The 24,715-nt window shown below is 39.3% G+C and overlaps 1 protein-coding gene across 1 annotated transcript in view; it reads left to right on the top strand.

Annotated features, from left to right (window-relative positions):
- cdh13 (cadherin 13, H-cadherin (heart)) overlaps nt 1-24,715 on the top strand; it is a 1,093,774-nt gene that overhangs the window by 549,253 nt on the left and 519,806 nt on the right. The window contains exon 6 of the mRNA XM_060837989.1: nt 22,113-22,257. Within this exon, the coding sequence (XP_060693972.1) occupies nt 22,113-22,257 (145 nt within the window). The remainder of the gene's footprint in view (nt 1-22,112; nt 22,258-24,715) is intronic.

Below are 24,715 nucleotides of genomic sequence, written 5' to 3'. Positions count from 1 at the left end.
ATAGTTACATGGTTGTCATTACATTACCTTTTAATTCTAGATGAGTTTTTTTTAAATTGAATTCAAATTTTGAACCCATGTTACAAAAACTTTAGCCTGGGTTTCCAAGCAGACCAGAAACAATTCCATTATGCCACCACCTCCCCTTGACAAGAGAATTGCAAATATTACACAATCTTTCAGAGGAAGTGTAACCCAGCAACTGCTGTTCAATCTAACTTTAAATGGGGACGTCAGTAGCAACAATTTGTAACAAAATTAACAGTTGCTGAGACAAATGTGGATGCACTAAGGAACAGCTGTACAGATATCTAAAGACTAACTCATGTTGAACGAATTTACTTGATTTTCTTGATGGGGTAATAGGGAGGTTTGAAGAGAGTAATGTCTTTGATGGAATTTCATCAGGCGTTGGATAAAATGCCACTTAATAAATGGTTGAGGGAAATTGGAGCTCAGAGAATAAAAGGGACAGTATCTGTGTTGATACAAAATCTTCTGAGTGACCAGAAACTGTGAGCAGTGAATGAAATGTTTTTTTTACTGACAGGAAGATATTTACAGTTGATCCTCCCCAGGGTTCAGTGTTTGGACCTCTGCTCTTGATAATGACCAAGCCAATTTCAAAATTTGCATATGGGACAAAACTTGGAAGTATTGTGGATAGTGAGAAGGATGGTGTTCAAAAAGACAAAAGTTGGTAGACATGTGGCAAAATTATATGAAGTAAGATTTAGATTAGATTCCCTACAGTGTGGAAACAGGATCTTCAGCCCAACCAGTCCTTCAAAGAGTAACCCACCCAGACCCATTTCACTCTAACCAATGCACCTCACACTATGAGCAATTTAGCATAGCCAATTCACATCTTTGGACTGTGGGTACCCGGGGGAAACCCACGCAGATACAGGGAGAATTTGCAAACTCACACAGGCAGGTACCCGAGGTCGGAATCAAACCTGGGACCCTGGTGCTGTAAGGCAGCAGTGCTAACCACTGAGCCACTGTGCTGCTCTAGGTTGGAAGGATGAGGAGAACCAAGAAAAATAAAAGGTACTTTCAGTAAACTTTAATGGAGATGTGTGAGCAGAGCGGCCTGTGTGAAACATATGACAAATGAAGGTGGAAGGGTTAGTTTGAGGTAATAGTCAATAAAGATTATGGCCTTTATAAAACACTGGTTTAGTCTGAACTGGCATAACCTGTCAAGGTTTGGACAACCCATTTTAGGAAGGATATGAATTCCATAGTGAGGATGCAATAAAGACTCTCAAGAATAGTTTGAGGGTTGAGGAACTCGTTATCTGGATATTTGGAACTAGTTAATGCTGTTCTCCTTGGAGCAAAGAAGGTTGAGTAGGGATTTGATAGATGATAGTCAGAATCATGACAGGTCTGGACAGAATAGATTGAAAGAAACTTGCCAGTGGTAGAAAAACTGACATCAATTTAAAGTGACTGGCAAAAGAACAAATGGCAATATGAAGAAAGCCACTTTTTCATGCAGTGAGCAGTTATCTGGAATGAATCGTCTGTGTATGTGATGGAAACAGATTCAATTGTACGTCTCAAGGAAATAGACAATTTTCTGAAGAGCAAACATTTGTAAAGACAAGATATGATTTTGCATCTAGCTGAGTTGTTCTTGCAGAGAGTCAGTGTAGGCACAATGAACCAAATGGCCTCCTCGTGTGCTCTCGTTACTCAATTATATTATAGTAATTGAGATGAGAATGATAATTGAGTCGCTAAGCAGAAAGATAGATCTTGATGAGTTTTGAGAAGATTTGTAGCTCAGGTTGAGGTTCTGGATGTAGGTTTGCTCGCTGAGCAGGAAGGTTCATTTCCAGATGTCACCCTAAATCTCTGGGCCATCTCTCTCTCTGCCATCTCTGCTGTAAGACTGTCTGGAAATGAACCTTCCAGCTCAGTGGGCAAACCTACATCCAGGTAGATCGTGAATAAGATTTGCTTAGATAAAAGTCAATGAGAGACATTTGTAACATGAATTCCCTTTGCCACTGCAGCATAGGATTTCTGTTCTGACAAAGATTCACTGGACCTGAAATTTTAACTTTGATTTCTCCTCACAGATGCTATCAGACCTGCTGGGATTTTCCAGCAACTTCTGTTGTTGTTTCTGATTCACAGCATCTGCAGTTCTTTCAATTTTTATTTAGGGTATCTGTAAATATCTTTTGGCGACAATTCTTGTCGGATAACCAATCAAGCTTAAATGGACAGCTTGTTAGTAATGAAATTAAAATGAAATATAATATATTGGATACCAAAGTTAATAATGCAATATACTTATCATGAGCAACCATAAGTCAGTAGAATTGTTCTTGACATAGCACTAGGTTGGGGATCAGGTGATGAAGAATTGGTTCCCCTTTGAAGAGTTGACATTGCAACCTCAGTTCAGAGCAAACAATGTGTTATGTGGGTTGAAGAGTGTGGTGCTGGAAAGGCACATTCCTGATGAATGGCTTATGCCCGAAAAGTCAACTCTCTTGCTCCTCAGATGCTGCCTGACCTGCTGTGCTTTTCCAGCGCCACACTTTTTGACTCTGATCTCCAGCATCTACAGTTCTCACTTCCTCCAATTATATGAACAATGATTAAGATTGGCAATTGGGAGCAATAAAGGGGTTGTTTAAAAGAATTCAATCCTCGTTCTAGCTTTAGAATTTATAAAATAGAAGACTGCAATAAGCAACAAAAAATGAAGAGAAGAAAATTCAGTGGCAAAACGTTCACTTAAACTTTTATTCTTCAATTAGTAAATAATTGAAATTGAATAAAAGTGAATTGTTTAATTTTCATGTATGCACATGAAACTTTCTGAAGAAAATTATAAGAAGCAGAGAGAAGTAATTAATTCATAGACAATGGCCTTGGAAGTTAAATTATTTTATGGTGCTGGATTCAATAATTTAATTTAACTTGATTACGATTTCAACTTCAAGCAATGCCCCAAGAGTTAAAAGATTGGAATTAAAATTTAATGATGAATGAAAACTATTGGACTCTCAATGAAATTATGGATCCAACACATCTGCTCACAAAAAGTTATTAGAAATAACTAAGGAATACTATCATGTCTAAATTGCATATCAAAATTCCACAGACAAAGAGAAGTGTGTTTAGTGAAGATTTGATCTTTCTGGTTATAACACAAATTTGGTATTTGATTTGATTTATTGTTATGTGTACCTAAGTACAGTGAAAAGTTTTGTTTGCCAGCTAAACAGGCAGATCATAGTACGCAAAGACATGGTTGTTATGGACTGGGCCAGACCCCCTTGAACCATTTCAAGAAAATAGCCTGGACCCTAACTTTGCCTGTTGTTTGAAGCAGGTGAATAGTGGATATTCCAGGAGCGATGCAGCTGGCCCAATCACTTAGTTTTAAACAAATCAGAATTTATTTGCAAGATTACCAAAAGAAACACAAACAAAAGCGAACAGAATATAGAATAACCTAACCTATCCAAAAACTCAACAGATTATCCCAAATTAATGATGTTGTGTCAAATCTCTATACAATCCCCATAAACACCCCTTGGCAGAAAAGGTTGAATCAACCACACTATCTTACAGGAGAGATGGGAGAGAGAGAGAGAGAGAGAGAGAGAGAGACGGCAGAAAGATTCAACATGGAACACCTTCTTCCATGTAGCTGTTCCTTTGACTGGCAGCCAATTGATTGCTTGCTCAGAACTGCCAGACTGCTGAACCCAAACCAAACCAGAGAAAAGCTGGACTGGGAGAACTGGCTACTCCCCTTTCACTGCACAAGGTTTTTTTTTAACTTAAAAACTTGTTCAAGCAGATCAAGACATACATTTTGGAACCTGTGCCTTGTAAAACACTTCTGGAAAGAAAATCAAAGACAACAGTGACATAAATAAGGAAGATGTGTTGGGTACGTCGAGGTTATTAAGGTGAACAAATCCCTAAGACCGGATGGGATCCATCCTAGATTGCAGAGGGAGGTAAGAGAGGAAATAGCTGGGGCTTTGACAGATATCTTTGTGGCATCCTTAAACACAGGTGAGGTGCTGGTGGACTGGAAGGTTGCTCATGTGTCCCCCTGTACAAGAAGGGTAGTAGGGATATTACAGGTAACTACAGACCAGTGAGCCTGTCATCAGTGATGGGAAAGTTGCTGTAGAAGGTACTGAGGGAGAGGATCTATTCACATTTAGAAAAGAATGGGCTTATCGGTTATAGGCAGCATGGTTTTGTGCAGTGGGAGATCGTGCCTTACCAACTAAATAGGGTTCTTTGAGGAAGTGACCAAGTTGATAGATAAAGGAAGTTCTGTTGATGTCATATACATGGACTTTAGTAAAGCATTTGATAAAGTTCCCCATGGTAAACTAATAGAGAAAGTGAAGTCACATGGTGTGCAGGGTGTTCTAGCTAGGTGGATAAAGAACTGGTTGAGCAACAGGAGACAGAGAGTAGTAGTTGAAGGGAGTTTCTCAAAATGGAGAAAGGTGACCAGTGGTGTTCCACAAGGATTAGTGTTGGGGCCACTGTTGTTTGTGATATGATCAGGAAGAGGGCACTGTTAGTATGACACGAAGATTAGTGGAGTAGCAGAAAGCATAAGGGACTGTCAAAGAATACAGGAGAATATAGATAGACTGGAGAGTTGGGCAGAGAATTGGCAGATGGAGTTCAATCCAGGCAAATGTGAGGTGATGCATTTTGGGAATTGGAATTCTGGAGCGAATTATGCTGTAAACGGAAGATCCTTGGGAAAAGTTGATGGGCAGAGAGATCTGGGAGTGCAGGTCCATTGTACGCTGAAGGTTGCTGCACAGGTGGATAGAGTGGTCAAGAAGGCATATGGTATGTTTGCCTTCATCGGACGGGGTATTGAGTATAAGAGCTGGCAAGTTATGTTAAAATTGTATAAGATATTGGTTCGGTGGCATTTAGAATACAGTGTTCTGGATTACTGGTGCTGGAAGAGCACAGCAGTTCAGGCAGCATCCAAAGTGCAGTGAAATTGACGTTTTGGGCAAAAGCTCTTCATCAGAATATAATTCCTGATGAAGGGCTTTTGCCCGAAATGTCAATTTCTCTGCACTTTGGATGCTGCCTGAACTACCGTGCCCTTCCAGCAACACTGATCCAGAATCTGGTTTCCAGCATCTGCAGTCATTGTTTTTACCTTTTAGAATACTGTGTACAGTTCTAGTCGCCACATTACCAAAAGGATGTGGACCCTTTGGAGAGGGTACAGAGAAGCTTTATGAGGATGTTGCCTGGTAAAGAAGGTACTAGCTATGAAAAGAGGTTGAGTAGGTTAGGTTTGTTTTCATTAGAAAAAAGAAAATTAGGGGGTCCTGATTGAGGTTTACAAAATCATGAAGGATATTGACAGGGTGGATAGCGATGAGCTTTTTCCCAGAGTGAAGGATTCAATAACAAGAGGTCACGCTTTCAAGGTGAGAGGTGAAAAGTTTAAGGGGGATACACACAGCAAGTACTTCACACAGAGGGTGGTGGGTGTCTGGAATGCATTGCCAGCAGAGGTGGTAGAGGCAGGCATGGTGGATTCATTTAAGATGCATCTGGAGAGATGCATGAGTAGAACATAGAACATAGAAAAATACAGTGCAGTACAGGCCCTTCGGCCCTCAATGTTGCGCCGATCCAAGCCCACCTAACCTACACTAGCCCAATATCCTCCATATGCCTATCCAATGCCCGTTTAAATGCCCATAAAGAGGGAGAGTCCACCACTGTTACTGGCAGGGCATTCCATGAACTCACGAATTGCTGAGTAAAGAATCTACCCCTAACATCAGTCCTATACCTACCACCCCTTAATTTAAAGCTATGCCCCCTCGTAATATCTGACTCCATACATGGAAAAAGGTTCTTACGGTCAACTCTATCTAAACCCCTAATCATCTTGTACACCTCTATCAAGTCACCCCAAACCTTCTTTTCTCCAATGAAAACAGCCCCAAGTGCCTCTGCCTTTCCTCATACGATCTTCCTAGATGGAGGTTTACCATCCTGGTAAACCTCCTCTGCACCCATTCCAGTGCCTCCACATCCTTCCTATAGTATGGCGACCAAAACTGCACACAGTACTTCAGATGCGGCCGCACCAGAGTCTTGTACAACTGCAACATGACCTCAGGACTCCAGAACTCAATTCCTCTACCAATAAAAGCCAATACACCATATGCCTTCTTCACAACACTATTTACCTGGGTGGCAACTTTCAGAGATCTGTGTACATGGACACCAAGATCCCTCTGCTCATCCACACTACCAAGTATTGACCATTAGCCCAGTACTCCATCTTCTTGTTACTGTTACCAAAGTGAATCACTTCACACTTAGCTACATTGAACTCCATTTGCCACCTTTCTGCCCAGCTCTGCAGCTTATCTATATCCTGCTGTAACTTGCCACATCCTTCCTCACTGTCAACAACTCCACCGACTTTCGTATCATCCGCAAACTTGCTCACCCAAACTTCTAGCCCCTCCTCCAGGTCATTTATAAAAATGACAAACAGCAATGGTCCCAAACAGATCCTTGCGGAACACTGCTGGTAACTGCACTCCAAGATGAACCTTTACCATCAACTACTACCCTCTGTCTTCTTCCAGCCAGCCAATTCCTAATCCAAACCTCCAACTCCCCCTCAATGCCATACCTCCGTATTTTTTGCAGTAACCTACCATGGGGAACCTTATCAAACACCTTACTAAAATCCATATACACCACATCTACCGCTTTACCCTCGTCCACCTCCTTAGTCACCTTAGTAGGAGGGGAGCAGGGGGATACAGATGCTTAGGAATTGGGTGACAGATTCTGACAGTAGATTTGGATTGGCTGAGGCTTGAAGGGCTGAAGGGCATGTTCCTGGGCTGTAAATTTTCATTGTTCTTTGTTTCACACAACCTTATTAAAGGAGCAGCATCATCATCACAAGGTGATGTAAACTTAGATGGAGTGAGGCATACAAGTTACAATGCATACGAAGCAAGATCAACACTAACAAGATCAACATTGTTGAAGGTAGAGAGTCCATTCGTAAGTCCAATAACAGCAAGGAAGAAGCAGATATTGAAGCTGTTGGTGCACGTGTTCAAGCTTCTGTATCTTCTGCCTGATGGAAGAGGTTGTAGGAGAGTAATAACGGGATGGGATGGGTCGTTGATGATGTTGGCAGCCTTTGCACGGCAATGAGTGGTGTAAATGGAATCCATGCATGGTTGTAATTTTCAGTTCACTTTTAGACATAAAAAGTGAAAAATATGCAAGTTTGCTAATATGGAAATAAAAAATATCTTATAAGAAGCAGTTTAAAGACCTCAGAATAAATTTTTCAATGATTCCTATTAAAATTAGTTTATAGAAGGTTTTACTTTATACACAATGAAAATAAAGAGTTTCGCTAATAGTTCAAAAGGCAATTAAACTGCTTTAACTATAGAGACAGAAATGGTACAGGAATTTATCTAATGAATGGAAAATATTTTTATTCAAATTATTAATTAGAATTTATCATGTAACTTTCAAAATAATTTAGGATATGTAAACAATGATTATCCACAGAGATTGTGCACTAATGAAGATTATGCATTTAAACTTCTTGTGATTGCCAACTCTGCCAAGGATTCAACTCCATCTAAATCACTGTTCAAAGAATTAGCAAGTGTGGTGAAATCCATGGGTACACTCCTGCAATAATCAGACAGCTAATTAAAAAAAAACTCAGTAGTAACATGTCACTTTTTCACATTCTGTGGTAGTTCATATTCAATTCAGTAATAAGGAAACCATCAACATTACCAGTTGGTGTTAGATGCTCTTATCTTTTCATCTGCTTCGGTTATACTCCATGTATTCGACACTATAGACATAGTAAGTATAAAGTATCTATTATTAACCTAACAACTATTCACAATAGAGAAGCATCCAGACTTAGCTTTAAAAAGTTCCTTTTTCAGACCAAGCATTAACAAAAATATTACTATGAAAAGCAAAAATGTCCCAGTTACCTGAAATATTGAAAGACATAATCAAATTAGTTTCAGACTGTCAGTGTCTGCAGTTCTTTGTTTCATCAAATTAGCTGTCCAATGTTGTCTTCAGTAAAGTTAACATAGATGTGATGCAACTGTGGTAGGTTTGATAACTGTTATGGCAAAGGCTGCATTATTACTTGGTAGTATTCTGATCTTCTGTTTACATTTATTCAGCTTCGGCATTACTTGTAATAAAAGCGGCACTTAATCCATCTTAACTCAGTATAAAGGGGCTGTATGAACTGAATCAAATTACTGGCAAAGATGGATAAATTTTTTTTATCCTTTCCAAAAACTCTCACATTTTTGTCTTAATAGAGTCATAGAGATGTACAGCATGGAAACAGACCCTTCGGTCCAACCCATCCATGACAATCAGATATCCCAACCCAAACTAGTCCCACCTGCCAGCATCCAGCCCATATCCCTCCAAACCCTTCCTATTCATATACCAATCCAAATGCTTCTTAAATGTTGCAATTGTACCAGCCTCCACCACATCCTCTGGCAACTCATTCCATACACCTCTGTGTGAAAACATTGCCTCTTGGTCTCTTTTATATTTTCCCCTCTCACCCTAAACCTATGCCCTCTAGTTCTGGACTCCCCGACCCCAGGGAAAATACTTTGTCTATTTATCCTATCCATGCCCCTCATAATTTTGTAAACTTTATAAGGTCACCCCTCAGCCTCTGATGCTCCAGGGAAAACAGCCCCAGCCTGTTCAGCCTCTCCCTGTAGCTCAGATCCTCCAACCCTGGTAACATTCTTGTAAATCTTTTCTGAACCCTTTCAAGTTTCACAACATCTTTCCGATAGGAAGGAGACCAGAATTGCACGCAATATTCCAACAGTGGCCTAACCAATGTCCTGTACAGCCGCAACATGACCTCCCAACTCCTGTACTCAATACTCTGACCAATAAAAGAAAGCATGTCAAACGCCTTCTTCACTATCCTATCTACCTGCGACTCTACTTTCAAGGAGCTATGAACCTGAACTCCAAGATCTCTTTGTTCAGCAACACGCCCTAGGACCTTACCATTAAGTGTATAAGTCCTGCTAAGATTTGCTTTCCCAAAAGCAGCACCTTGCATTTATCTGAATAAACCCCATCTGCCACTTCTCAGCCCATTGGCCTTTCTGGTCAAGATCCTGTTGTAATCTTAGGTCACCCTCTTCGCTGTCCACTACACCTCTAATTTTGGTGCCATCTGCAAACTTACTAACTGTACCTCTTATGCTCACATCCAAATCATTTACGTAAATGTCAAAACGTAGAGGGCCCAGCACCATTCCTTGTGGTACTCCACTGGTCACAGGCCTCCAGTCTGAAAAACATCCGTCCACCACCACCCTCTGTCTTCTACTTTTGAGCCAGTTCTTTATCCAAATGGCTAGTTCTCCCTGTATTCTGTGAGATCTAACCTTGCTAACTAGCCTCCCATGGGGAACCTTGTTGAAGGCCTTACTGAAGTCCATATAGATCACATATACTGCTCTGCCCTCATCAGTCTTCTTTGTTACTTCATCAAAAAACTCAATCAAGATTGTGGGATGTGATTTCCCACGCACAAAGCCATGTTGACTCTCCTTAATCAGTCCTTGCCTTTCCAAATACATGTCCATTCAGTCCCTCAGGATTCCCTCCAACAACTTGCCCATCACCGAGGTCAGGCTCACCAGTCTATAGTTCCCTGGCTTGTCTTTACCACCCTTCTTAAACAGTGGCACCACGTTTGCCAACCTCCAGTCTTCCGGCACCTCACCTGTGACTATCAATGATACAAATATCTCAGCAAGATGCCCAGCAATCACTTCTCTAGCTTCCCACAGAGTTCTCGGGTACACCTGATCAGATCCTGGGGATTTATCCACCTTTAACTGTTTCAAGACACCCAGCACTTTCTCCCCTGTAATCTGGACATTTTGCAAGATGTCACCATCTATTTCCCTACAGTTTATATCCTCCATATCCTTTTCCACAGTAAATACTGATGCAAAATATTTGTTTAGTATCTCCCCCATTTTCTGTGGCTCCACACAAAGGCTGCCTTGCTGATCTTTGAGGGGCCCTATTCTCTCCCTAGATACGCTTTTGTCCTTAATATATTTGAAAAAAACCCTTTGGATTCTCCTTAATTCTATTTGCCAAAGCTATCTCATGTCCCTGTTTTGCCCTCCTGATTTCCCTCTTAAGTATACTCCTTCTTTCATACACTTCTAAGGATTCACTCGATCTATCCTGTCTATACCTGACATATGCTTCCTTTTTCTTAACCAAACCCTCAATTTCTTTAATCATCCAGTATTCCCTATACCTACCAGCCTTCTCTTTCACCCTGACAGGAATATACTTTCTCTGAATTCTTGTTATCTCTTTTCTGAAGGCTTCTCATTTTCCAGCCGTCCCTTTACCTGCGAACATCTGCATCCAATCAGCTTTTGAAAGTTCTTGCCTAATTCCATCAAAATTGGCCTTTCTCCAATTTAGAACTTCAACTTTTAGATCTAGTCTATCCTTTTCCATCACTATTTTAAAACGAATAGAATTATGGTTGCTGGCCCCAAAGTGCTCCCTACTGACACCTCAGTCACCTGCCCTGCCTTACTTTCCAAGAGTAGGTCAAGTTTTGCACCTTCTCTAGTAGGCACATCCACATACTGAATCAGAAAATTGTCTTGTACACACTTAAGAAATTCTTCTCCATCTAAACCTTTAACACTATGGCAGTCCCAGTTGATGTTTGGAAAGTTAAAATCCCCGACCATAATTACCCAATTGTTCTTACAGATAGCTGAGATCTCCTGACAAGTTTGTTTTTCAATTTCCCTCTGACTATTGGGGGTCTATAATACAATCCCAATAAGGTGATCATCCCTTTCTTACTTCTCAGTTCCGCCCAAATAACTTCCCTGGATGTATTTCTGGGAATATCCTCCCTCAGCACAGCTGTAATGCTATCCCTTATTAAAAATGCCACTCCCCCTCCTCTCTTGCCTCCCTTTCTATCCTTTCTGTAGCATTTGTATTCTGGAACATTAAGCTGCCAGTCCTGCCCATCCCTGAACCATGTTTCCGTAACTGCTATGATATCCCAGTCCCATGTTCCTAACCATGCCCTGAGTTCATCTGCCTTCCCTGTTAGGCCCCTTGCATTGAAATAAATGCAATCTAATTTATTAATCCTACCTTATCCCTGCCTGCCCTGACTGTTTGGCTCACTTCTGTTCTCAGCTGTACCCGTCCCAGATCTCTCATGTTGCCAATTTAAAATTGATTTAATTAACTGGACGATTTGTAGAAACCAAATCAATTCACCAGGGCAAAGTGGCTAGGTTAAATTGGTTAGTTTCTCCAATTGGTTGTAAGTGGAGTGCATTTTACAATCCAAGCCACTGCAAACATTTTCAATATTACAGGAAGCTGTTTTTCGCTTGTCGTGTGATTATTTGTGGCAGAATGATTCCAGCAAATGCTTCATACAAGTACATTGTCACTAACTGCGTCCCTCTGCAGAATGTCATTAAAGATTGGATATTCAAGTCAAAACATTTTCGCAGAGATGCTTCCATATAGATGTCTCCTGTGTGCACTACTATTCTTCTGTGGAGGTGGCAGTGGGATCGAGTCAAATGGACTGAACCTGGAAACAGATTGAAGATAGCCACATAGATTTGGTTGAACTGATTAGAGACTAGTGTCAGTCCAGTTGTATTCAAGACTCTCAGGTTCTTTAGCTCTCTCCTATCACACCCTCTCATGCTCCATAAACCCCTCATATCTTCCATTACAAAACCCCTCATACCTTCCCTCTGACCTCCACACTGACTTTTTAAAAATCGTTTATAGGATATGGGTCTTGCTGGCTGTTCTAGTATTTATTGCCCATCCCTAGTTATCCTTGATAATGTAGTGATAAGCTGCAATATATTTAATGTAAGTAGACCCACAGTGCTATGATGAAGGGAATTTTGGGAAGACTTATGTCGTATGCACAATGTACAAAGCCAATAATCCATACAATAACAATGGTTAGTCTTGAAATAAATGCCCATGAAAAATAATTCACTTAGAAGTTTGCTTTGTAAAGGAAAAACCATTGGTTTTATAACCTAAAAAAGTGTCAATTTGATGGTATCATTGCAATAACCAAAGCTTTACCCCATTGGCAAGGGCACAAGGGAGACTGAAAGAGTTCATGGGATTATGAAGAGATATGAATTTGAGGTTTAAAATCTGTCTTTCAAAACGGTTACCAAATACAAACCCCTCACAGAGGCTGAGAACCATGAGTCCTTCAGAAGCTAGTGGGACAGCATGAAAATTGTGGAGGATTATGAGATGCATTCTCCTACAATGGAACTATTTCATTGAGAGTGCAGGATGTAGGCCTTTCTCCAATCCCAGCAGAAATTGTTCAGAATAGATCTAGGAATTGGATGCCACCTGCATTTTTGAACAAATCAGGAGTTGTCCTGATCATGCAAGAATCTTGGCCTTATTTTTTAAACTCAACCAGACAGTGCATGAATGGAACAAAAAATCTTGTTGTCAGTTTTCTTTCATTCAAGAAATAAACCATCCTAATTTAATTATTGCAAGCCTCAAGCAATCACCTTGTCATGTGGTCAGAATAATCCTTGTGTTTGGTGTTAATTAGTATGAATTTGAAATGTTCTTAGTGTTGTAATAAAATTCATAAAAGCTGTAAATATGTTCGACATTTATTATTCATGGAATATTCAGTCAAGCAAAATAGTTGTGATTTTTTAAAAGAGGCAGCTTGCATGCATATATTCATTTTATTGCATTAACTGTTCTGATCCCAGATGATGGAAACTCAGGACAAGTCAGATCGCAGAATGAAACCTGCTTGACTGATCAAAAGATTTATTTTTGCAGGTGGATACCATTGTGATTAATCACTGAACAAATGAGGCTGCCAATTTTCTTTTGCAAAAGGACACAAATTTATTACACAAAGGAAAAAGGAATGCTGTATATCTTTATGACTAATCTGGGAAGAATTCAGCCCCCCATTCCACACAGCATCGTAAAGGTATACATAGTCGAAGAGTGTGGTGTTGGAAAAGCACAGCCGGTCAGGCAGCATCTGAGGAGCAGGAGTGTCCTTCATCAGGAACGGCTTTTGACCAAAATGCTGATTCTCTTGCTCTTAAGATGCTGCCTGACCAGCTCTGCTTTTCTCACATCACACTCTTCAACTCTGATCTCCAGCAGGTGCAGTCCCCACTTTCTCCCAAAGGTATTCTTACCCAATTAAACCCCAAGATGGTCAATTTGACTGCTATTCAGGATAAAAGTAATTCACACCATCATTGTTAAAGAATCAAGGTGTTTACAAATGAAATACAGAGAAAGGAAATGATTAATAATCCACAAAATGCAACATTAACAATGCATTTTTAAACCCAATTGTGATCACATTCATTCATAAATAAGACAGACGAAAAACAGATATTTTGATACAAATATTGTTTGTGGGAAAAATACAAAGAGGGTAAAATAAAATTCTGAAGATCAAAAGTCTGGATCACATGGTGGATTATTATCTCTCACAGCTCCTTTGATTTTAGCAATAATAATACATTGTTGCCTGCAAATCAATGGTCATTTTTCAATAAAAACAAAATCTGCTGGGGAAATCCGACAGGCCTGACATTATCTTTGAAGAGAGAAACAACAATAATATTTTGATTCCAGTATGAACTTTGAAGAAGAGGAGGGCACAGTGTTTAATGTTTCCAAATTTGCTGATACAAATATATGTTGAAGAGCATGTTGTGATGAGAAGATATAGATAAGTTGAGGGAATGGGCAAACATTTGGCAGATGGAATTTAATGCAGGAAAATGTGAGGCTACGCAATTGGTAGCAACATTCAAAAGACAATTATTTAAATAGAGAGTGACTCCAAAAGCTGCAGCATAGAGGGAGCTGGGTGTTCTTGAGCATGAAATATAAAATATTAGCATGTAGGTGCGGCAATGGTATTTCTACATTTATTGCTAGGGGGTTAGAGTTTAAAACCAGGCAAGGATTGTTAGAAATGTAAAGAATGTTGATGAGACCAGAGCTGTAGTATTTTATACAGTTTTGGTCCCTGTATTTAAGAAACAATAGATTGGTTTTGGATGCTGAAAGAGATTTATGAGACTGATTCCTGGGATTGAGGGGTTGACATTTCGAGGAAGGTGAAACATGTTAGGCCTTTATTCTTTAGAGTTTAGAGAAATGACAGATGATTGTATTGAAATGTAAAAGATTTGCAAGGGTCTCAACAAGGTAGGTGTTGAGAAGGTATTCTAGTGAGAGAATCTTGAACTTGGGCCATCGTTACAATATAAGGCAACACTGATTTGAAATTCATTTAGCTCAGAGAATTGTGGAGGCTAGGTCATTGAAAATATTTAAAGTGAAGGTTGATACACTGTTGAAATATTGGAGAGTTGACAGTTATTCCTGATGAAGGACTCCTGCCCACAACGTCGATTTTCCTGCTCCTCAGATGCTGCCTGACCTGCTGTGATTTTCCAGCACCACTCTAATCCTGAGTTGACAGTTATGCTGAGCTAGTATGAAAGTGGAGTTAAGGCCTGGGGCAGATCAGCCACAGTCTTACTTGAATGGCAGGGCATGATTGAAAGGGTGAATGGCCTATTCCTACTCAGATTATTTATGTCTTGAAAAGAAATGATTGAGTTAATTTTCATTGTTTTGAATCAAAATTGCTTTTATGCATTTTTTTTTACATTTCATGGCTGCTGCCCAACATTTTCCAAAATCATTATTCCTCATTAATTGTATGAATTCAAAAACTTTGACAGTATTATGAAACATGAATCCAGCATTCTTGTCACTTCTGTGTGTAGCAATAATGTTTTTCTTTTATAGCGCCATGACTATGATCATGCATCCCAAGGTGCTTGGTATTGAGGCATGCTTTTAAGAAGGGAAGACTTGGTCAGGGAATTTCAGAACTTAGAAACTTTTAAGTTAAAGGCATTACTTTGTAATTGCAAGACCCACAAACCTGCAGATTAAAAACACTGCCAAATTCTGGCTTGTTGAGCATCCGTACTTTTAATGGTGAGGTATTAAAATTCAGGAATGTTCAAGAGATAGAATTTGTGGACTGATTATATCACAAGGTGTTATGGGGTTTAAGGTTACAGAAAAATGAATGTGTAAAATCCTGGCAGAATTCAAAGAGAACTTGAAGAGAAAAGGCATCAGAATCTTCTGAGATGTGTATCTCCCCTTCCCTCCTCCCTTCGCAGAGAAAAATCTTTATGTTTGCAGCGTCTGCAATTGTAGGCGGGATAAGGGTTTTCTTTTTAATTTTGAAAGGGTGAAGAAGTTATTGAAAATTAGTCTCCATATGCTATATCAAAGTTAGTTTTCCTTTCATATTTTAGAACTGCTTCATCCCAGTAACTGCAGAGAATATAATACTGGCAATCAATGAAATGGTGTATGTTGTCTGTGTTGCTTCCCTTTAAGAGACTTCACCTCTAAGGAGTCCATGTGTTCTGTGTATACCACGTTGCAACTCTGTCTTTTATTTAATCTGCTTCGGTTTGGCAAGCTGTACATACAGAAATCAGTTGGTTGTTGTTATGTTGTAACATGCTTTTCTGTTTTTAATAAACTCACACACTCATGATGAGCAATTGATTATTAGACTGCTGTAATTGATTGACCCTGATTTCAACATAACAAAGGAGGGGAAAGAACATAAAGAGGGATATGATAAAGAGAAAATTTCACTGAAGAAAGAAGTGATGGAAGCAATAAACATTGAAATCTGAACTGGAATTTGATGTTATGAAAGCATAATTGATCTGAGCTCTGTAAATCTATTTTCCACATAAAAAGATGCTGTAGACATACAAATTGCTGTTCTGTCCAAGTTTCCAGGATTCTGGTAGATATGCTCAAAGTTACTGGAGCTTACGGTTTCAAATATATATCAGAATATTGTACCAATACTAGACAGGGACAGACAGTCAAATCAAATCAGCCTCCCCTATCTCTGTACTCTCAACACAGAAAAATTAAAACCCTCAAAAGTCCTCAAAATTGACACACATGGTTCTTGCCCTGAGCTTCTAAATAACAAGCAGAAAGTGAGGGCTGCAGATGCTGAAAATCAGAGTCGAAAAGTGTGGCACTGGAAAAGCACAGCAAGGCAGGCAGCATCCGAGGAGCAGAAGAATTGACATTTTTTTGGGGCATAAGTCCTTCAATCTACTCTCCTGCTCCTCAGATGCTGCCTGGCTTGTTGTGTTTTTCCAGTGACAGACTTTTCGACTCATGAATAACCAGTATCATCAGACTTTGTGAATAATAGATACCAGACAGCAGGTTTATAACTGAAACAAAAGATTTAACAGTTTATTAATAATGTAGTAGCTTTAGCACAGCAACGTTCAGCAACAAGGAATTTTAAATAATGTCTATAATTTCAATGCAATCCTCTTTAATTCTAGTCCCCACTCTCAAAAATATGATTAGACAACAGACATAGATAAGGGATTAAGAAAAAAAGATGAGTTATGATAAAGAACTGGCTAGTTCACTTAAGGAGCCTCCACAACACATGGGATTATGTCTTACTTGGTTTTCATGAACACCTATGCATGCAAATAGCTTCCAGTAGGCTTTGAGAAATATTCACTTAATAGCTATAACTGAGATTCTATTCTCCAAACATTCAGTAAGTTAATAATGATAACCGAGGAGCAATCAAACCTCCATCCTGTAGCTTTGACCGGCATGATTCTTCTGAATAAAACGAGGTTCAAACTTTTGTTTCTGTTTTGCTGCATTCCATTTCTTAGACTGCTGGGCACTATAACTCACTATGAGGCCCCTGTTAACATTCAAACATCTGGAGTTGAAAAGTCATTTAGGTACTTTGAACAAGAACCAACCTACAATTAACTTCAAGGTGTGGCATTAACAACAAAGAGAAACTTGCTTTTTTTTAGGAAAAACGAGCTGCTGCTCACAGTCCAAAGGTTACCTCCAGCTGTCAGAGTCCAATTCACAGCTCTAAGCGAAAAATACAACAATGCAGAAACCATTGAGGGTTCTAACATTACTTACATTTTTCTGCTAGCTATCATTAAGCTAGAAGCAAAATCGTTGTCAGAGAAATTGTAGTTTTCTGTATTAACATGTGAATGCTTAGCATGTTGTAACAAGAGAGTGTACAGCACTGGGTGAGAATATACAGTTACGAAGTTGGACATACAAACTAATATATCTCAAATTCTTATTCACTGCAAAATGCATCCAATTCATCATATCATCTCTTTATTTAAATCATTTGACATTTATTTTTTATTTACCACTGTCTTTGCAAAGCAATGAAATCTCAGTCGTCTGCTGCTGTACTCCTTAATATCAAGAAATTAGTGGTAATCATATTCATTCAGCATTGCTTTGTCCACAATTTTAATAAAAGTATGATAGCTAAATTGTGTTCTTTCAAATTAAGCAATGCTGAATCACTTATTAAAAGTTAACAGAAGGCTGATTTATCTTTTTTTCATTCTCAAACATGAGAGAGAGTTTTCCCAGATATAGAAGCAAAGCGCTGGGTTTTTGCTAACCTACAGCATTATTTAGAATTGTCAAGAGGAAAGACTAATTTGGAAGGAAGGATAAAGTCATGTTTCTTACAGGTCAGTTTTAAAATGTAATCAGAGTTCTATCTCAAAGCAGAGGAAACAGCATGGGGTTTGGGTTGAAACTGTTAAGATGCAATGACATTTAGAATATTGGTTCTATACTCTCATTAGCTCAAATTTCCAACTTTGATAATTCTATTTGTGTCACATCTTTAGCAAACTGAGGTATCCGCTTGCCATGTGGCCATGCACTGTCTGGGTTTCCTAGAATCATTAGTGGGCACCGTGACATATATTGAGGAATTATCATGAACTATTTCAGGACAGCAAGACCTGTCATAAGAAAGGCACAAACCAGCATCTAAGCAAGCTAGAAAACACAATTTATGGAAATAGAAGTCCAAACAAAAATTGTGAGCCTCACACCTCATTCCTTCCAATCCCCCCACCATCCACCCAACCACCCATACCACCACCCCCATTTACACAGTCAAAGTCCAAGCAATTAGGAAAAAGTGAGGACTGCAGATGCTGGAGATCAGAGTCGAGTGTAGTGCTGGAAAAGCACAGCAGGTCAGACAACATCCGAGGTGCAGGAGAATCAATGTTTCGGACATGAGCCCTGAATTGTGATTCCTGATGAAGGACTTATACCCTAAACGTCGACTTTCCTGCTCCTCAGATGCTGCCTGACCTACTTTGCATTTCCAGCACCACACTTTTGATTAAGTCCAAGCAATGGCAAGTTTCATTGCTCAAAGAAAGTCTGCTGAGAGAGCAGCTTTTCTAATACTTGTGGCAGTGTTCACTGTAATGAGGTAGCTCAAAGACTGGATGCCCCTTCTTTTCAATATACTTGGCATGTGTCCACTCTAGGAATGTGTAGCTTACACTGCTAGGCTTGCTGTTCAGGAAAAGGGCAGCCTGATGGGTGGCATGATTAGAATGGAAAGGACACCATTGTATGTACCTCCAATACTCTGCCTCTATGTTCTGTTGGGAATGTGATACCATGTAGAATGGCCCCAAGTAATGATGCTTGCTTGAAGAATTGGTATAGGCATGATGGGTCAAATGGCCTCCTTCTCTAACGTAATAGTTCTGTGATCCTGTGACAGTAGGTGGCTAGAATGATCAATCGGCATGTGTTTGTATGGGTGGTCTAGGTTCATTTCAACAATATCCTTAAAAGGTTCCAATTCCTGTTGGGATGCAATATCTATGAAATGAATGTTTGAGATACTTATTTTCTGATTTTTATTTTCCCCATTTAAATTGTATCACATTTTTTCAAATACTTAGTGATGGTTGCATTGATTTGTTTTAGCCCAAAAAGGTCCATTCCAAATATTTATCAGTATTTAGGATGATCTATCTCACTGGAAATGTCAAAAACATCATTGGCAATATCTCAGAAGAAAAGTTATTTGCAGAGAAGTTCCTTTTCTAGCTTGAAAATAAAACAAAATGGTTTATGCAGTTCTTAAAAATGATATTGTAATTCTAACCTTTGAGTATGCAATATTCTTTGCAGCTTTCAAACATTCTGTGTCTCATATCAGAAAATTATTTGGTTTAAGGGCTCAATGAATAGTTCTTAAAAGTAAAGGGATAGAAATGTCACAGAATGCTCCTGAGAAAATATTCTTCAGGCAAAAAATTAGATTTATGATATAAATTCGCATTTAATACTCTATGTTAGGTGTGCTTGATAAAAAAAAGTGCTATATTTTTCTATTCAGTATATCCAGTTTGAGCTAAGGGCTTGATTTTGCACTCTGTAGCTGGAGAATAAAGAACTTATTATACTTTCTCATGTCCTGAGGACATTTCAAAATGCTTCATAACCATTTATTTACTTTTTTCAGTATAATCACTACAATTTATAAAGACATAAGACATCCAGTTGTCCCTGGCACCAATCTACAGTTATATGGTCAAAAGAATACATGGGTCAATGCTGAAGTGCTAGCATCTGTTTTTTGAGTAAAGTGTAGGCTTAATACTGAAAAGGGTAACCGTGGGAGAAGCTGTGCCCAATCTGCATATGCATTTGGACCATCCTCAAGTTTGCCAGGCTCCTTTTTTTCTCAATGTCAGCCATTTCCTAAAGTGGACTTGAAATGACTTGTTTTGGACAAGTCAATTTTTTCTTGGTGTCTTTCTTTGTCTCTTTTTGTCTCTCTGTCTTTTTATCTCTATCTCTCGCTCTCCCCCCCCCCCCCCACTCCCACTCCACAATCACACTCTCTCTTACTCTCATTCTTTTTTACTCTGCCTCTGTCTCTATCTCTGCTGTCTCTCTCCTTCTCTCTCTCTCTACCATCTATCTCCACAGGAGATATGACCTACCCATCACTTTTTCTGTGATACACTGATGGTGTATTTGTTGCTGCTTCTTGCTCTTGTCCAGAATTGGAAAAATTAATCAAATCTGCTTTTAATTTCCATCCTCTTATCTTCACTCACTCCGTCTCTGACTTCTTCCTCCCTTTCCTTGATTTCTCTACTTCCAGAGATAAGCTGTCCACCGACTTCCACAGTTACCATCCACACCTCCTCACATACTACTTCCTGTAAGGATTCCATTCTATTCTCCCAGTTTCTCCACCTTTGTCATATCTATTCTGATGATGCACTGGGCTGTCTCTTTGCTGCTTAATTGAGGAATACCTTCCCACTTTGGTTGATCAGGGCTCTATGTGTCTGACCCATTTCCTGCATTTCTTTCCTCACATCTCCCCAAAACAACAATAGTGTTCCCCTTGTCTTCACTTTCCACTGGTATCGGCATTCCAAGAATCTCCTCACGACACGTCTTAACATTTTAATTAGGCAAAAGTGAGGACTGCAGACGCTGGAGATCAGAGTCTAGATTAGAGTGATGCTGGAAAAGCACAGCTGGTCAGGCAGTATCCATGGAGCAGGAACATTAATGTTTTGGGCAAAAGCCCTTCCTCTTAGCGTTTTAATATCTTGTTTACTAAGCCAAGAGGACCTATTTTCACCTTTTCATGCCTTACTTTACACTCATTTTTACATGTCTTTCTGTGTTTGTGTTTGTGCCTATTATTCACCCAGAAAATTTTCTGCCCAAAGTCCTTGTTCCTAATGTTGATTGAAAAAGGAGCCAAAATCACTTACCTCAGTTGATTCTTTAATGTTTGTCAAATAATCCCAAGCGAGAGCTCCAAATGAAACATACAGGTCCACAATTTATTGTTTGATGTAAAGATTGATACATCTGATAAGGTAGCACACCCTGTATCAACTCTCAAATTTCTGAATTCGGAACGATGAGTGCTATCAAATGAGCCAATGTTGCATCACGTGTACTGTAAGAGAAAGATTAAAGCAATGATCTATCTGGTCAAACACAAAGCTCAGAAAGACTACATCGGTGACTAGAAAGGTTGATGAAGGGCGAGCTATGGATGTGATGTATATGGACTTCAGCAAAGCATTTGATAAGGTTCCTCATGGAAGGCTCATTCAGAAGGTCAGAAGGAATGGGATTCAGGGGAACAGAGCTGTCTGGATACAGAATTGGCTGGCCAACAGCAGACAGCGAGTGGAAGGAAAATATTCTGCCTGGAAGTCTGTGGTGATTGGTATTCCACAGGGCTCTGACCTTGGGCCTCTACATCACCGTCGAGGTTTGAAATTATTGTTGGCAGAATTTGTGAATGAAGCGTTACTGTGCTTATATTAGAGTCTTTGGTCTTTTAACAGAAATAGCAATTTTGATGTAGCTTGATGTGTTTGTTACAATCATGAATTATTATGTGAATGCACTAACTATTCAACTGCTTGCATGATCAAAAGTAATGCCTTGGTTTATCTCAGCCTGAAAGGGTCATTAGAGCAGGTTTAAGATAAACTTATAAAAGAGCATTGGACGTAGAGTTGAAATGAAAAACATATGAAGTGCCACAGAGAGAATGAAATGGGAGTGGGACTAATTAGTTACGACTTTCAGAGAACTGTCAAAAGTGGCATGATGGCCACATAATCTTTTTTTCCTGGAAATGTCTGAATTTTATCACTCCTTCAATTCAATAGTCCTAGATTGTGAAGAGTGGAATGAAATTAGACACAGTTTGAAAGTACATCTTCATTCTATCCTTACAGTGTTTTCCAGCTTATTTTTGCAGTTGATTGCAAACAGTTTAAGTAGGATCTAAATGTGAATTGATTTTCTGTGAATGAGAAACATTTGGATTTTTACTTATTTCTGATGGAATTCCTCTGGGACTAACTTGTTAACCCTGCCGAGGACTCGTTGAAAGGAAATTGCTGATGTGAAAGATTGTTGGTGCATGCTTCTGTCACTGTAATAATTCAACTTACTCGATCCATTTCTACCTCAAATAGCTGCAAGTTGAAATCACTGACTCCACTGGGAAACTCCTTGAAGGACCAGCCACCCTGTATATCACGATTATTGATCAGAATGATAATAAACCTCTCTTCAGGGAAGGACCGTACGTGGGCCATGTCCTGGAAGCATCCCCTACTGGTGAGTTAAATCTATAGTTAGAAACTGTTTCCTGAAAGAAACATACAAGACATTAAGAGTCATGAAGAAATTATATGCTCATAATGAATGCCAAATATTTCAGTAAAAGTTCATCTTGATTTGTTCTTGTGCCTCATTCTTAGGAAGAGTTTTATCAGTGTAACACTTTGTTGGATTAGACAATTTTGTACAATTCTAATATAATGATTTAAACATATTGGACTATTAATTATAATTCAATCATTTAATGCTAAACTCTCTCATTATTTTCTCTCACACAACCATTAATAATTGAGGGCAAGCTGGTTACAGACCACTGCCAATGTTTTATTTGATCATTCAAAGTTCATCTAAAGCTGCCGATGATAGAGAACTGGCAAGCCTTGTGCTGCTTTTTGTGCCAAGGCCTTTCTATCCATTCTAATGCTTACCTAGAGATTCTATGTACAATTAAATGGAACAAATTGTGGATGAGTTAGAGGTGGACAGATCCAACTGTCCAGGTTTAATTTCTCAACATTACCCTGGCACACTGCAGAGCTGTCTGGGTTCAAATATTGGATTACTGAATCTGTCAAAAAAAAAGATTGATTTGTTTCCAGGCTTTCATTGTCAGCCATATTGTCTTTGTGACACATTGACCTCAAGGAAACACTATATTATATCAACTCCTTCCAAAGAAATAATTATTGTCTGATTGCTCAAATCTAGATCTAAGCATTTGTTATGTGGACAATAGATGTCAGACACAACTCAGCGTAACATGTGTGAGTAGATTGCCACTTTGCTCCTGACAACATCAAGAACACTCACACATCCCATTCAGTGGTGGCTCTATCAATTGTTGATCTAAGGGCTGGAATTGCATCTCCTCACCTTTCTACAATTGAGTTATACTTGGTATCACACCTCATGTATGTGAAATCATGTTTGGACTCCAGCCTGAGGTAACCAATTCTAGAAACTGTGGTCAATTATCTCACAATTTTCTCACTATCTACAGGCTGCTTTTAGTTCAGGGACTGTTTGTACCTATGTCTTGCGCTTGACATTTTCAATATTACTAAGTTTAATACTCCATCATTGACTTCTGGAGCAAGGTCATTTTGTGATCTGCTTTTGATACTGGCCCACCACCACGATGATAACTTAATGCATCTTTAAGGTGCATTGTCTCCAATCTGGAGACAGTACATCTCTGCAGCTGCCTCTATCTGCCACTTTCCTCCAGACCAGTCTGATTGGAGGGGTTGTGCTCTTTCACACTCACTTGAATGAACCTATCTCATTACAGCCTCTCAGGTCTCAGAGGAAGACTTTCAGGTAAGAGTGAGTGAGCTGAGGAACTGCCTTGCTCGGCCACCTCCACATTCCTTTAGCTGCTGCAGCTTCAAAACCTCATGTGTTGCCTTGTCATTGGAACTTGTGTCAAGGTCCCTTTAGTTTGATTCTATCAAAATGGTGAACTTCTAGGTGTTATCCCACCCTCCCTCCTGACTAGTTACAGTACTGCAAGGTGTGACCCTAATGGTCTGGCTCCATTAAAGAACTTTGGTAAAGGCTGATCTTTTGCCATTCAGATTCCTGAACCACTATTAGTCATGCTGTCAGGGACTAGGTTGAAAAAATTACATACATTGCCTCTGAGCAACTTTTATTTTTCTAATATTCCCTTCTGCTCTGAATGAGCCACCTCACCCCTGCTTAATAACTCCTGATAGCTGCATAGAGACTAGGACTTCAGTAGGTCAATCTTTGTATGCTAGTCATCTCTTCCTACCTCACTATGCTGTATTAGTAACTAAACATTGAGGTATTAGGGAGCTGTATGGCTTCTGGAAATGAAACTGAGAACATTGAAGGAAAGAATAATAATGGCTTGCATACCTGCATACCTCAGCGCATATGCCAAAAAAATTACTGAATGAAGACAAGATAATTAAGATAAATATGCAAATTGTCAAATCAACAGTAAAAACCGGTGTTAGATTCAATTTGCAATTTTATTCTGTTATACTTTGGTTGTTTAAAGTGCTTATTAAATTGTTATGAGGTTGTGTGAATGAAACTAACTCAGGTGTTTGTGGAAATTAGATCATTTCTAGCTGCATGCTTATCTGTAAATGTTGATTTTGTTTTGATGCTACTGAACTAGTCAGTGCGATGTTAACTCAGTTAAAACTCTCTCAATTGCACAGAATGTGAATCAAGACCAATATTTTACAAGTTTCTGAAAGTGTAGTCGGTAGTTAAATATTAAGATGTTTGTACGAAATGCCTCCTGCTTTTGTCACGTTGCCTACTCCAATGTTTTAGCCTCCTCTGAAATAAGAATATTGTGTGAATGTATTGGTTGGCAATGGTCAAGTGGTATTATCGCTGGACTGTTAATCTAGAGACACAGATAATGTTCTGGGTACCTGGCTTCGAATCCTGACATGGCAGATGTTGGAATTTG

The sequence above is a fragment of the Hemiscyllium ocellatum genome, chromosome 17 (assembly GCF_020745735.1).
Source record: "Hemiscyllium ocellatum isolate sHemOce1 chromosome 17, sHemOce1.pat.X.cur, whole genome shotgun sequence".
Lineage (NCBI taxonomy): Eukaryota > Metazoa > Chordata > Chondrichthyes > Orectolobiformes > Hemiscylliidae > Hemiscyllium > Hemiscyllium ocellatum.
This window is presented reverse-complemented; position numbering and strand designations above follow the sequence as displayed.